The sequence below is a fragment of the Homalodisca vitripennis genome, chromosome 7 (assembly GCF_021130785.1).
Source record: "Homalodisca vitripennis isolate AUS2020 chromosome 7, UT_GWSS_2.1, whole genome shotgun sequence".
Taxonomy (NCBI): Eukaryota; Metazoa; Arthropoda; class Insecta; order Hemiptera; family Cicadellidae; genus Homalodisca; species Homalodisca vitripennis.
Genome location: NC_060213.1, coordinates 146975388 through 146987901, shown reverse-complemented (window position 1 = coordinate 146987901; position 12514 = coordinate 146975388). Strand labels below are relative to the sequence as shown.

General features: G+C 32.6%; 1 protein-coding gene across 5 annotated transcripts in view; it reads left to right on the top strand.

Moving 5' to 3' along the window:
* LOC124366479 (neo-calmodulin-like) overlaps positions 1–12514 on the top strand; it is a 479044-nt gene that overhangs the window by 455193 nt on the left and 11337 nt on the right. For all 5 annotated transcript variants that reach the window (XM_046823064.1, XM_046823062.1, XM_046823063.1 and 2 more), the window contains 2 exons: positions 3145–3280; positions 10207–10355. In XM_046823064.1, coding sequence (XP_046679020.1) covers positions 3145–3280; positions 10207–10355 — 285 coding nt within the window. The remainder of the gene's footprint in view (positions 1–3144; positions 3281–10206; positions 10356–12514) is intronic.

Genomic DNA, 12514 nt, shown 5'->3' with positions numbered 1-12514 from the left:
AATTATTTTTGTTTTATATATATCTGATATATACATCCTTCATATAGACGGATACGTATGCTAATACATGTTTAGCATGTTTGGATCTCTTAGGGTTTATTGAGTTTGTTTACAGAATGTTTATATTTTAGAATTTTCTTTTTATCATCATGGTTACTATAAAAGCAATTTTAGAATATTTACTATCGCTTAGCCAGATCCCATAGAGTGATATGTACCATCATGAATCGAACTCAAGTGTTCCTTGTACAGAAATATACCTTTATGCACAATTCTATAGGTTAGTTAGTTTCGAGATATCGTTCTGACAGACAGACCGAAACCCCCCATCCAATAAACCCTTAGCACCAGGGATATTCTGCCTACACAAGTACAAGCCGATTTTATTAAAATAACATCGGCCAGCAAGGGTTAAGACGTGTTTACTTTGCTTAAGTAATCGTATAAAGTAAGTTCAGTGACGGATGGACTTAAATGTGTGTGGTGTGGACAGGTTCAGGTGTTCAGTGCACCCTATCGTGACAAATGGCCATTACTAATGCATGGAATATACGAGTATATTGCTCACCAGCAGCACGAGTGGTTAGTCGCATCAACTGGACGACCTTGGCGTTTCCGCTGTTTGCCAAAACAATGACGGCTTTTGGACAGATCCAAGAGTTATATTAACGAGTAACACTAATATGTATTTTACACACAATCATTAACATTAAACATAAAATATGGTTCAGTATAATTAAGAAAAGGTTCAGTTAAGAGGTTAAATATCCTCATTAGAAAATATTTTCGTTTTTTGAAAATCGCTAGAAGGCACGTAAATTTTCAAACTGGTAATGTTAAGTAGGACACTAAACCATGGTTTAAAGATTAATGATATAAATTACAGGACATTTCAAGGAATTTTTTTATTTGCATAACATAATGAAATGAAATGAACTATGCCTTTATTCAAGAGGCGGAGTTAGGGCTATTTAGCCCTTTCTACCACTCAACCTCAACCATAATGTCCTCTAGAGTATTTTCTTTCCCTTTTTTTGCTTATAGGTACGTGTTTTGGTGGTAAGGATACAATGAAACACATCTTAAATGTATATAAAATTATAATAGTCATATAATAAAACATACTACTTTATTTTAAACGGGGGAACACATAGTATTCTAATAGTTTTATTTTTATTTTACAAATTGCCCCATTAATGGACGTAAAGAGCATTGACAGATAAAAACGTAAGAAAAATATCCCGTTTTAACATTAAATATCAGAAGACAACGTTTACGTTTACCAGTGCGGCTGGCCTATTTTAATATACAAAATATGTCTGCGGTATAAACATATTAAGCTCTATAAAATGAAATGTTTTTAGTTGACATATTTTCCATTTGCTTTACAGTAAAACAATACAAAACAGGCTTAAAAATATGCTTAAAAACAACTAATTTATAGTTTTTTCCTAAAGAGTTGAGACATAAGTGACCGGACTGGTCAAAGTTCTGCAGTTCTGGTCTGATCATTTTTATATTATTTTAAATGTAGTTTTTGTGTTTAACAAATTCATCACGTCCCGTATTTTGGAAACTGAATCTAAAATGCATTTACAATATTTTTAGTGGATTTTTCCTTAACGTTATACACTAATTAACAATTTACACACAACATATACGAAATATTCGCAGAAAGATTTGAGATTTGAGACAATATTTTGTGGGTTTCCAAAAACTTGCAGCTAATCTAAACGTTCCTAATGATTATTCAAACAATCAGTACAAAAGAGCCGCCTGATTGACCATCAGCATCCATCATTTTGTATATTATGGTAGACAGGTACAAGCTCATAGACCATTTTACCTTATACTTGATCAGTATCTTAATCAGTCCTATTTGATATTTTCATACTGATTTCCTCAAGAAAATGATTCTTTATTAGTATTGCGTCGTAAAATGAATGTAATTTTTATCACTATTTAGCAGTTACCCGCGGTTTCGCGTTTATTAAAACAAAAACAACGCAATTTGTTATAAAAACAGAACACATTTCTTTTTAAATCGCATTCTAACCAATCCTGAGATAGCCACTGAAAGTTATTCCAATCCCTTGATACAAAGACCTTAGCTCAGGTGTGGGAGATATAAACGGTTTTTACAAGTACCTCTGAAATTTCTCGAATTCCCCTCCAATACATCATGATATTTCATTGAATACCTCCAACTATATCAGTAACAATTTAACTGTTTCAGGGCAGTGTGGAGAAATCCTATGTTTAAAGTGTGACTAAAGTTGAAGTCTATAACTGTTCAGTTATCAAATTTATGAAGAAAACAAGTAATGCCATTTTTCTGTAGATGATTAAAAAGCAAAACCAGATAAAGAAAGGTTTCTGCACTTAATTATGTGTAACTGACTTTGACAGAGGAATATCAACAAACATTTACTATCACCTGATTAAACGTGTATAAATTATTATACTTATTATTCTGGACTCTGGCAGATGATTAAAAACACATTTACTATCTGCTTATTATTCAAAATGGAAGTTTCAATAACAGTGGGGCATAGCCCGGAGGGATTTTTGAAATTGAAATCTACGTTAACCGGGCACCTTTAGAACATCTTTGTAAAACTTTAGTGCAAAATCGGTCAAGTAGTTTTTACGTGATTGAGCATTACATACAAATACATTAGAGAGACACAAGTATATTTTTTATACAATAGTATAGATATCATTCAGTCTATACTCATCGTTGTTTACTAAACCACGTACCGTGAAATGAAGCACTCGTATCAAACAAGTAAACACTGAAGTTGAGAAAGAACACTAGAAAACCTACTAGACATCTTTCATTATTCTGATTGACTGATAACGTGTTAACGAACACTTTTATCAACCAGTTATTTTAATATCATTATTACTGACAGTGCTTTGAAATAAGTAGCGTTTGTGTAGTCACCTAATGAAAGGCTTCTCCTATGAAAATGTCTACTAGAAATTCACAACATAATCTCTTTCAAAACGAATTGTATTCTATTATGTTCTGCAGTAGAACATTTTAGTTTTACACCTAACTGGAAAATTTTAACACAATTCCCGAACAATTAGGGAACAATTCTCAAGCTGGGTTCTATTAACAGTGTTTGTTTTATCCAGAGACGGAACTACGGGACATGGTGAATGAGGTGGATCAGGATGGCAATGGAACCATCGAGTTCAATGAGTTTCTGCAGATGATGTCTAAGAAGATGAAAGGCGCTGACGGTGAAGATGAGCTCCGAGAAGCTTTCAGGTGAGATTTTAAATTCAATATCATATTTTTGGACTTTAGGAGATAAACTGTACAGTGGGCTGTGTGTGTATGTGTGTGTGTGCATTTTCGTGTGTGTTTATTTATATGTCTATAAGAGTATATTTCAGTAAAGCACTGTGCACAAAAAGTACTCGCTTTGTCAGAAGCAAAGTTCATCTGGCTCGAGCCATATTCACCCAAATAATCCAATTAAAATATAAACGAGCTGTCAGCTATACAAGTAGAAATGTAAAGGAATGAAGAAATATTAGACAGATGATCTACTCTTAATAATGGCCTTTTTTAATTCACTCACACGTGGAGTATGAAGACACCTTACAGCTCCAACAACTGGTTATCCCGAGTCTTTGCCACCTTCACGGCGTACAAACCTACCGACACCGGTCCACGACATTGCCGAGTTATCAATAACACTTGACATTACATAGGGTTATATTAGTTTTACAGCATCCCTCACCAGTGTTTTCAAGTTCTAATCATTTGTATTTAAGAAAAAACATATAATACATTTGTCTATAGGTCCCAAGAAATTCTACAGTCATAATATAAATTTATATAGAGTACTTACGGCAGTAATTACATGGTATACAACAATTATAACATGGTATACAAAACATTATTATTACGTATACACAATATAACATGGTACAAAACACTTATAAACTTCATTATCAATAAGAAATAACAAAGTAAATGATTTAGCAACAAATATATAACATCGAAAATATTTATCAATAGTGCAAAAAATGACAACATCAACAACAAACCTCATCAAGTAGCCTACATAAAAATAAGTATTATATTGTCCATAAATATATCAATAACAAATAACAGCGTAATAAATTAAACAACAAGGCCAAATTGAATATCGTAAACAAAGTAACAACTTTAACTGGAACTGGCCTCAAAAATTATGTTGTGTCCATAATACTACACTATTGCATTGAACAATCTAGGTCCATGAAAAGATAGTTGATTTTTGCTACAGATACATTTTTATGGAGGATTCTTTTTATATCAGAGGCATTCAAATGTACTATCCCTATCTCTTAATATCTCAAAACGTTTTTAAGGGAACCCATTCCAAAACCATGTGCAAAATTTTATTCATTGGGAATGGAATCCCCTCAACCGTATCGTGCACATCAACTTGTCGTAGGAGTATTCGCACAAAATTCCTTACAGTTCTAATAAATTGTGCAGTATTTTAACAATAATATCAAATTTATTGGTCTTCATGCTGTCATTTAATAGCCGATCAGTTTTATTTTTTAACCGCAAAAGTCAAAGTTCGAATGCAGTCAGCTAATTTCAGTTTGAATGTTGTGTGAAGGTCAACTAAAACTGTCCATTGTATAGAATGACAAATGTCTCAGCAAGAAAAACTGTCCACAACTGAAATTATTCTGTTTTTTATGCAGTCAGCTAATATCAGTTTGAATGTTGTGTGAAGGTCAACTAAGACTGTCCATTGTATAGAATGACAAATGTCTCAGCAAGAAAAACTGTCCACAACTGAAATTATTCTGTTTTTTATGCAGTCAGCTAATATCAGTTTGAATGTTGTGTGAAGGTCAACTAAAACTGTCCATTGTATAGAATGACAAATGTCTCAGCAAGAAAAACTGTCCACAACTGAAATTATTCTGTTTTTTATGCAGTCAGCTAATATCAGTTTGAATGTTGTGTGAAGGTCAACTAAAACTGTCCATTGTATAGAATGACAAATGTCTCAGCAAGAAAAACTGTCCACAACTGAAATTATTCTGTTTTTATGCAGTCAGCTAATATCAGTTTGAATGTTGTGTGAAGGTCAACTAAAACTGTCCATTGTATAGAATGACAAATGTCTCAGCAAGAAATACTGTCCACAACTGAAATTATTCTGTTTTTTATGCAGTCAGCTAATATCAGTTTAAATGTTGTGTGAAGGTCAACTAAAACTGTCCATTGTATAGAATGACAAATGTCTCAGCAAGAAAAACTGTCCACAACTGAAATTATTCTGTTTTTTATGCAGTCAGCTAATATCAGTTTGAATGTTGTGTGAAGGTCAACTAAAACTGTCCATTGTATAGAATGACAAATGTCTCAGCAAGAAAAACTGTCCACAACTGACATTATTCTGTTTTTTATGCAGTCAGCTAATATCAGTTTGAATGTTGTGTGAAGGTCAACTAAAACTGTCCATTGTATAGAATGACAAATGTCTCAGCAAGAAAAACTGTCCACAACTGAAATTATTCTGTTTTTTATGCAGTCAGCTAATATCAGTTTGAATGTTGTGTGAAGGTCAACTAAAACTGTCCATTGTATAGAATGACAAATGTCTCAGCAAGAAAAACTGTCCAAAACTGAAATTATTCTGTTTTTTAAATTCATATGCTAGTTTTGTTCTAGTCACTGTATCTAGTATTGCATTTTTAAATGTGACTTGAAATTATTTTTATAATTTCCACTAGCAGATTTCTTATAAATGCATCTAGTTTAAAGTAGAAATATTTAAAATACAATAAAAATAAGATTATGTCATCATAAAAATATAAATTATAATAAAAATTGATGGAATTTGTCTGAACTTGAGACAAGCCGTTTACAGTTTGAATCTACTGAATAACAGTGATATTCTCTTCTTACGTAAATATGAAACGTCCTCTTGAGTTTACAGTTTGAATCTACTGAATAACAGTGATATTCTCTTCTTACGTAAATATGAAACGTCCTCTTGAGTTTAGAGTTTGAATCTACTGAATAACAGTGATATTCTCTTCTTACGTAAATATGAAACGTCCTCTTGAGTTTACAGTTTGAATCTACTGAATAACAGTGATATTCTCTTCTTACGTAAATATGAAACGTCCTCTTGAGTTTAGAGTTTGAATCTACTGAATAACAGTGATATTCTCTTCTTACGTAAATATGAAACGTCCTCTTGAGTTTACAGTTTGAATCTACTGAATAACAGTGATATTCTCTTCTTACGTAAATATGAAACATCCTCTTGAGTTTACAGTTTGAATCTACTGAATAACAGTGATATTCTCTTCTTACGTAAATATGAAACGTCCTCTTGAGTTTACAGTTTGAATCTACTGAATAACAGTGATATTCTCTTCTTACGTAAATATGAAACGTCCTCTTGAGTTTACAGTTTGAATCTACTGAATAACAGTGATATTCTCTTCTTACGTAAATATGAAACGTCCTCTTGAGTTTACAGTTTGAATCTACTGAATAACAGTGATATTCTCTTCTTACGTAAATATGAAACGTCCTCTTGAGTTTACAGTTTGAATCTACTGAATAACAGTGATATTCTCTTCTTACGTAAATATGAAACGTCCTCTTGAGTTTACAGTTTGAATCTACTGAATAACAGTGATATTCTCTTCTTACGTAAATATGAAACATCCTCTTGAGTTTACAGTTTGAATCTACTGAATAACAGTGATATTCTCTTCTTACGTAAATATGAAACGTCCTCTTGAGTTTACAGTTTGAATCTACTGAATAACAGTGATATTCTCTTCTTACGTAAATATGAAACGTCCTCTTGAGTTTACAGTTTGAATCTACTGAATAACAGTGATATTCTCTTCTTACGTAAATATGAAACGTCCTCTTGAGTTTAGAGTTTGAATCTACTGAATAACAGTGATATTCTCTTCTTACGTAAATATGAAACGTCCTCTTGAGTTTAGAGTTTGAATCTACTGAATAACAGTGATATTCTCTTCTTACGTAAATATGAAACGTCCTCTTGAGTTTAGAGTTTGAATCTACTGAATAACAGTGATATTCTCTTCTTACGTAAATATGAAACTTCCTCTTGAGTTTAGAGTTTGAATCTACTGAATAACAGTGATATTCTCTTCTTACGTAAATATGAAACGTCCTCTTGAGTTTAGAGTTTGCCATATTTTTGTGTAAGATTCTCGCAAGTATTAAGGTTTAAAAACATGAGCAGTATTTCATTAAAATAAAGTATCCCACAAATGTTAATTTAAGATAAGTAGCATATCTAAAGATCGTACCTAATGTTCACTTTCACCATATATTAAAAACGCTATTAAGATAAATAAACGATTTAAAGAACATTATTGTACGAAAATAAAGCAAGTTTTGTTAATTAATTAAATATTTTAAACTGCAATATTATTAAAATACTGTGAAACAGCTCTCATTTTTCTTAACCAGTTATAGAATCGTAAATATGACAATTTTAAGGCTATTAATAGGGATATTCATAAATATTTCGTAACGATATCAATAAAAATAAACATTCTAAACAAATAAGTATAAGTTGAAACTATTAGGGAATTCAAAATTGTAATGTCTACTTCACTATTTTATTTATGTTTATAATTTTTCCATAAATCTCTAAAGTACAATCTTAATACACTTTTCATAACGTAGCCATGGTGGGAAGGGTATATTCAAAATTTAATACTAATCACCTTTTGTCTATTTGCAAGTCCTATAACTTGAAATCTTTAGTTGTTTTGCAGCACTCAATATCATATTTCCTCTGTAGTTCTATGTGTAAAGATTCGTGAGAGCTTTTATTTCTAAAAGAAAATGTACAGTTATCACTAAATTTAAAATTTAAAAACGTCTTTTTATTAATTAAATACATCCCCTAAAAACTGACCCTAATAAGAATGGGCCAGTGAAGGAATTTATTTAAAACAATTGTAATTTATTTGGAGCTTTTTAGACTAAATTTGAAGGTTTTTATCTTCCAGGTTGTTTATTATTAAGGTTAATGTGTTGGTTTAATGCTAAATGTTTCATACTATTAGTGAAAAAGGTAGCAGACCCTCTCTAAAGGGGATTACCAAGAATTCTTGCTGTTGTCTCTAAGGGGTTACCTCAGATACATACCTGAAGTAACTGGAAGATCGAATAAGAACGATAAGGTTGAGTTGCCGTATTTAAAACAACTATAAAGTTTACCTCCGAGTTCCCTGCGCCGGGGATTGGCTTTAGGTTGTGCTTGTTCTCCCTATGGAACAGACTGGGTTCTACAATCTGAACATTATTTCGTCTTCACGTGGTTGTTATTCTTTAACATGGTTCTATACCGACAACCTACATTAATCCATGTTATACACATTAGGAGTTACTACATGTGCATGTGCTGAAGTACGCAGTCGCCATTATATATCTATTGATAGTGTGTACGTTCGTATAAACTACACTCCATTCAAAACAGCATTACGAAAATAACTCTTCATATCTATTTCAGTGTTACTTTCTTAAACATCCATTTTAAAAAGAATAAGTTTGAATCTTTTCTTAATTATACTGGACCGTACTCTATGGTTAATGTTAATGATCTGGTGTAACCGTATATTCCATTTCGTATATTACGAGTCGTATATTCCATGCATTAGTAATGGCCATTTGTCACGAAAGGGTGCACTGAACACCTGAACCTGTCTACACCACAGACATTTAAGTCAATTCGTCACTGAACTTACTTTATGCGATTACTTAAGCAAAGAAGACACGTCTTTTGAAAAGAATAGCATCTATTTCTGTAGGATGATCACCCAAGTGCTAAGGTTTTATGGTTGAGGTATAATAAAAGTTACGCCCACACTCGTGGGCCTGGAAAATTGCAATTTCTATCTGTCTATACGTCCGCAAGATACCTCAAAAATTAACTGACGTATAGATTTGTAATTGTGAATGAATCTTGAAGTCTAGTAGAAGAGCTTATCAGTTCTTTTTATGAGCGCTAACATGACAGATGGCGCTTTTATTAAAATTCTGTTGTATTTATTTGAAATCTTCTAAGAATTCAAAAGTTTATTTTGAGTGATTTAATTCCAATAGTGTGGAGTCTAGTCGCACTGGGAGTGCTCAGGTAGTGAGGAAGTGCATAACATAGCTCTTGGGCCATATAGTACGATATAGGTATATGTATTGCAGTAAGTTTTTATATATTGTATATGTTATGAAATTATTTAAATATGATATGAATGGATATGTTGATTCTTATTATGTCTTTGACATGACACCCAATCAAAATCTTTTCAAATTATTTCTGAACATCATAAGTATCTGTTAAATAACCATTTTGAAGTTAAACCACGGCTCTACACGATGATTGAGCGTTATCAAAGCCTATCGCTCGAGGGATTGAGCAAATTTTAATTTCTGTCTGTCCGTTTTCATGTCTGTATGATATATCGAAAACGAAATAACCTATATATTTGAAATTTTCTATGAAACTTAATTTCTATATAGGCAAGACCGAGTTCGGTGGTAGTGCATGTCACCCCACCAGATTGCTAAGCATTAGTGATCATTGTTCCATTGGTTTTAAGGTTAATCACAATGGCAACAATAAAATCGCAAAGTAGCTTCATTTGCAAAAAAAACCTGGACAGTCGTGTGACAATTTGACATGTAACGCAGTAACGCATGTAACAAAAATAAAAGCAAGATTTTTACAAGCATTTTAGAAAACTGTCTTTTGTTGGCCGGTGAACACACCGGAAAAACTAAAATTTTTCTTGTATGATTTTTTTTGTTTTTCCGTAGGTCACTTTCATACTGAAATGAGATAGACGTTCAATTTCACACGCGACCTCAGTGAAGCCTGCTATGCTTCACGTGGTGTGGAGTAACCCTACTTCGTTGACGTTTATAGGACAAAATACTTTAATTTTTATTCTATTTTGAATTGCCAACGTAACGGGGATAAAACATAGACCTCACAGATGGTAAATTTCGTCACCCATGGATAGGCGTTCCAGTTAGTAATAAAGCTCATTGTGTAAAAACAAAACTTAATTTCACCAACTGCTGTGCAGAACGTTTTGTTTATTTGTGTGGCTAGCCTTGTACTCTTGATGCAGATGTAAAGTCATTATAGCGAATTGTGAATGTTCCAGAGTGTTCGACAAGAACAACGATGGCTTGATCTCGTCGACAGAGCTACGTCATGTGATGACAAACTTGGGAGAGAAACTGTCGGACGAGGAGGTCGACGACATGATCAAGGAGGCAGATCTGGACGGTGACGGCATGGTTAATTACGACGGTAATCAACTCATTACCAATTAAGCAATTAGCCATCAGTTGTGCTGGTCGTGGTGGCACGTCACTGTACCCATAGTTGATATTATCTATTAATATTAAAAATATTTCCAAAAACATTTATTTCCATACATATTTATACATAAATGCGTATTCCAATTAGATTATATTTGTATCCCAAATTAGTTTAAAATAACGTGAAATGAGATTTACTTAAGAAGAACTTGAGATTTACTTGTGATGTAGATGAACTTGTGTTGTTTGAGATGTACTTGAGATTGGTGAAGTTAAATCTATTCTCTCTATGTTCTTATTGTTTGAACAATAGTACCATGACATTTGTCGTAATGGAGCCGTCTATCATATGATAAATAGGGCAATCTCGAAACAAGCTTTACCATTATCAAACTAAAAATTGATTAAATCATAAAAGGACTTAATCTAGAGAACTATGGTTTTTTATAAAGCCATTGCCTAGAAGGACGTAGTTTTTTTTATCTAAACCCTAGAAATCTTGTTGACTGTAAAAGGTTCTAGGGATTGCCTTTTGATTCATTATACAAATATCATAGAATAACTGTCCCGCGCTTACATGTCGATGCATTCGTGAAAAGTATTTATTTCAGTATGGCTTGATTACATATTAATTTATTATCTTATTTATATTTGGACTATAATCAGTTGCCAATACTACCAATACAAAATGATTATATCGTTGTTAAATCACGTAACTATTTGTATTTATAGCTTATTTTATAAATGGGTTACCGTTGAAATGGATAAATAAATAAATGAAAATAAAATAAATGAAAGAGTTTTATGAAATTTTGAACGTGCCAAACTTACACACTACAAAATCTTCTAGTCCAAGCTGACAAATGTGTAACCAATTCCTTTGGGGTGCTGTAGAGAAGAGTCTAGTTTTATAAGAAAGAGTAAATCGAGATGTTCAATTTGTTATAAGACCTGGCAGAGGGAAAGGAGTACATAGCTTAATAAGGTGGTACAAGTTGTGATAGTACAATAACTTTAATAAGTGGTTAAGTAATTGTGAGGATAAAATTACGTGTTTCAGATCTGGAAAGTTGTTCCCAACCCTTGTAATATAAATATAAAGGCAACTATCACTCAGTCACAAACTACTAGACTATTTAAAAGGGGTGAAGGGGGGATAATTAATACACCTACGACGTTTTAAATTGATGACGACGATCCATGCAAATGTATTTAGAACCTCCCCCTCCATCTAATAGTGCGTGATCACTTAGTTAGAGATCCGCAGCTTTGTCACTACGCTACTGTGAAGATCAATTTATATTTACAATTGCTAGGCGGTGTTTATTGCACTGTATACTCTACTGTAATAGAATATCAACAATATATTCTTGCCAAATATTCATGGATTGTATTATGTAGAAAATATGAGCAGAGTGTTTGTTCCTTGCATCTTCTTCCTGTGACTCACCCGTCCATGAGCTAGGCTCAAACAATCCGTTATCATGGTGGAAGTACAATAAAGTAAACAATTAGCTAATGATCATAAGGACCATACACAATTTTATGAGACTATTTTAAACATATCAAACTTATTTCTAGATACCTCTCAACCTAGATTAACACTGCAGGTGCCTGTATGTTAGGACACAGAATGCAAGTGAATATATAAACGTTATAAATTTGAAAGTCCCTAACAGATTCTTTCTTTTGAAAATTGCTCTTTTAATTTATCAGAAGTGTTTGGGATAATGGGCAAATGTAATAATGGTAACGTCACGAACGTCCTATTCTCTCCTAATCGGACTAATAAAATTAAAATAAATACCGGTCTGACTCGTATTTCAAGTTAAAATGTGCTGTAAAAATTTGGTAAAAAAATAAAAATTATTAAAATAGGTCAAATTTATAATTCATTATAGTTGAGATTATAACCAAACATTACACAACAATTAATCATATGACCAGACTTCTGGAGGTTCTGGAAGTTTTTACATTTACTTTCATATAAATAGCCTCCCACACAAATAAACCACCTTTGTATGAATTTGTATCTGACGCACGTGCTGTAAATGTAAAGCAATACTCGTACATGTGTGCAATAAAAGTGTATTGGACATTTAATGAATTCGTTTTTTGAAGCTTCATCTCTCGTTCGGTTTTAATGAG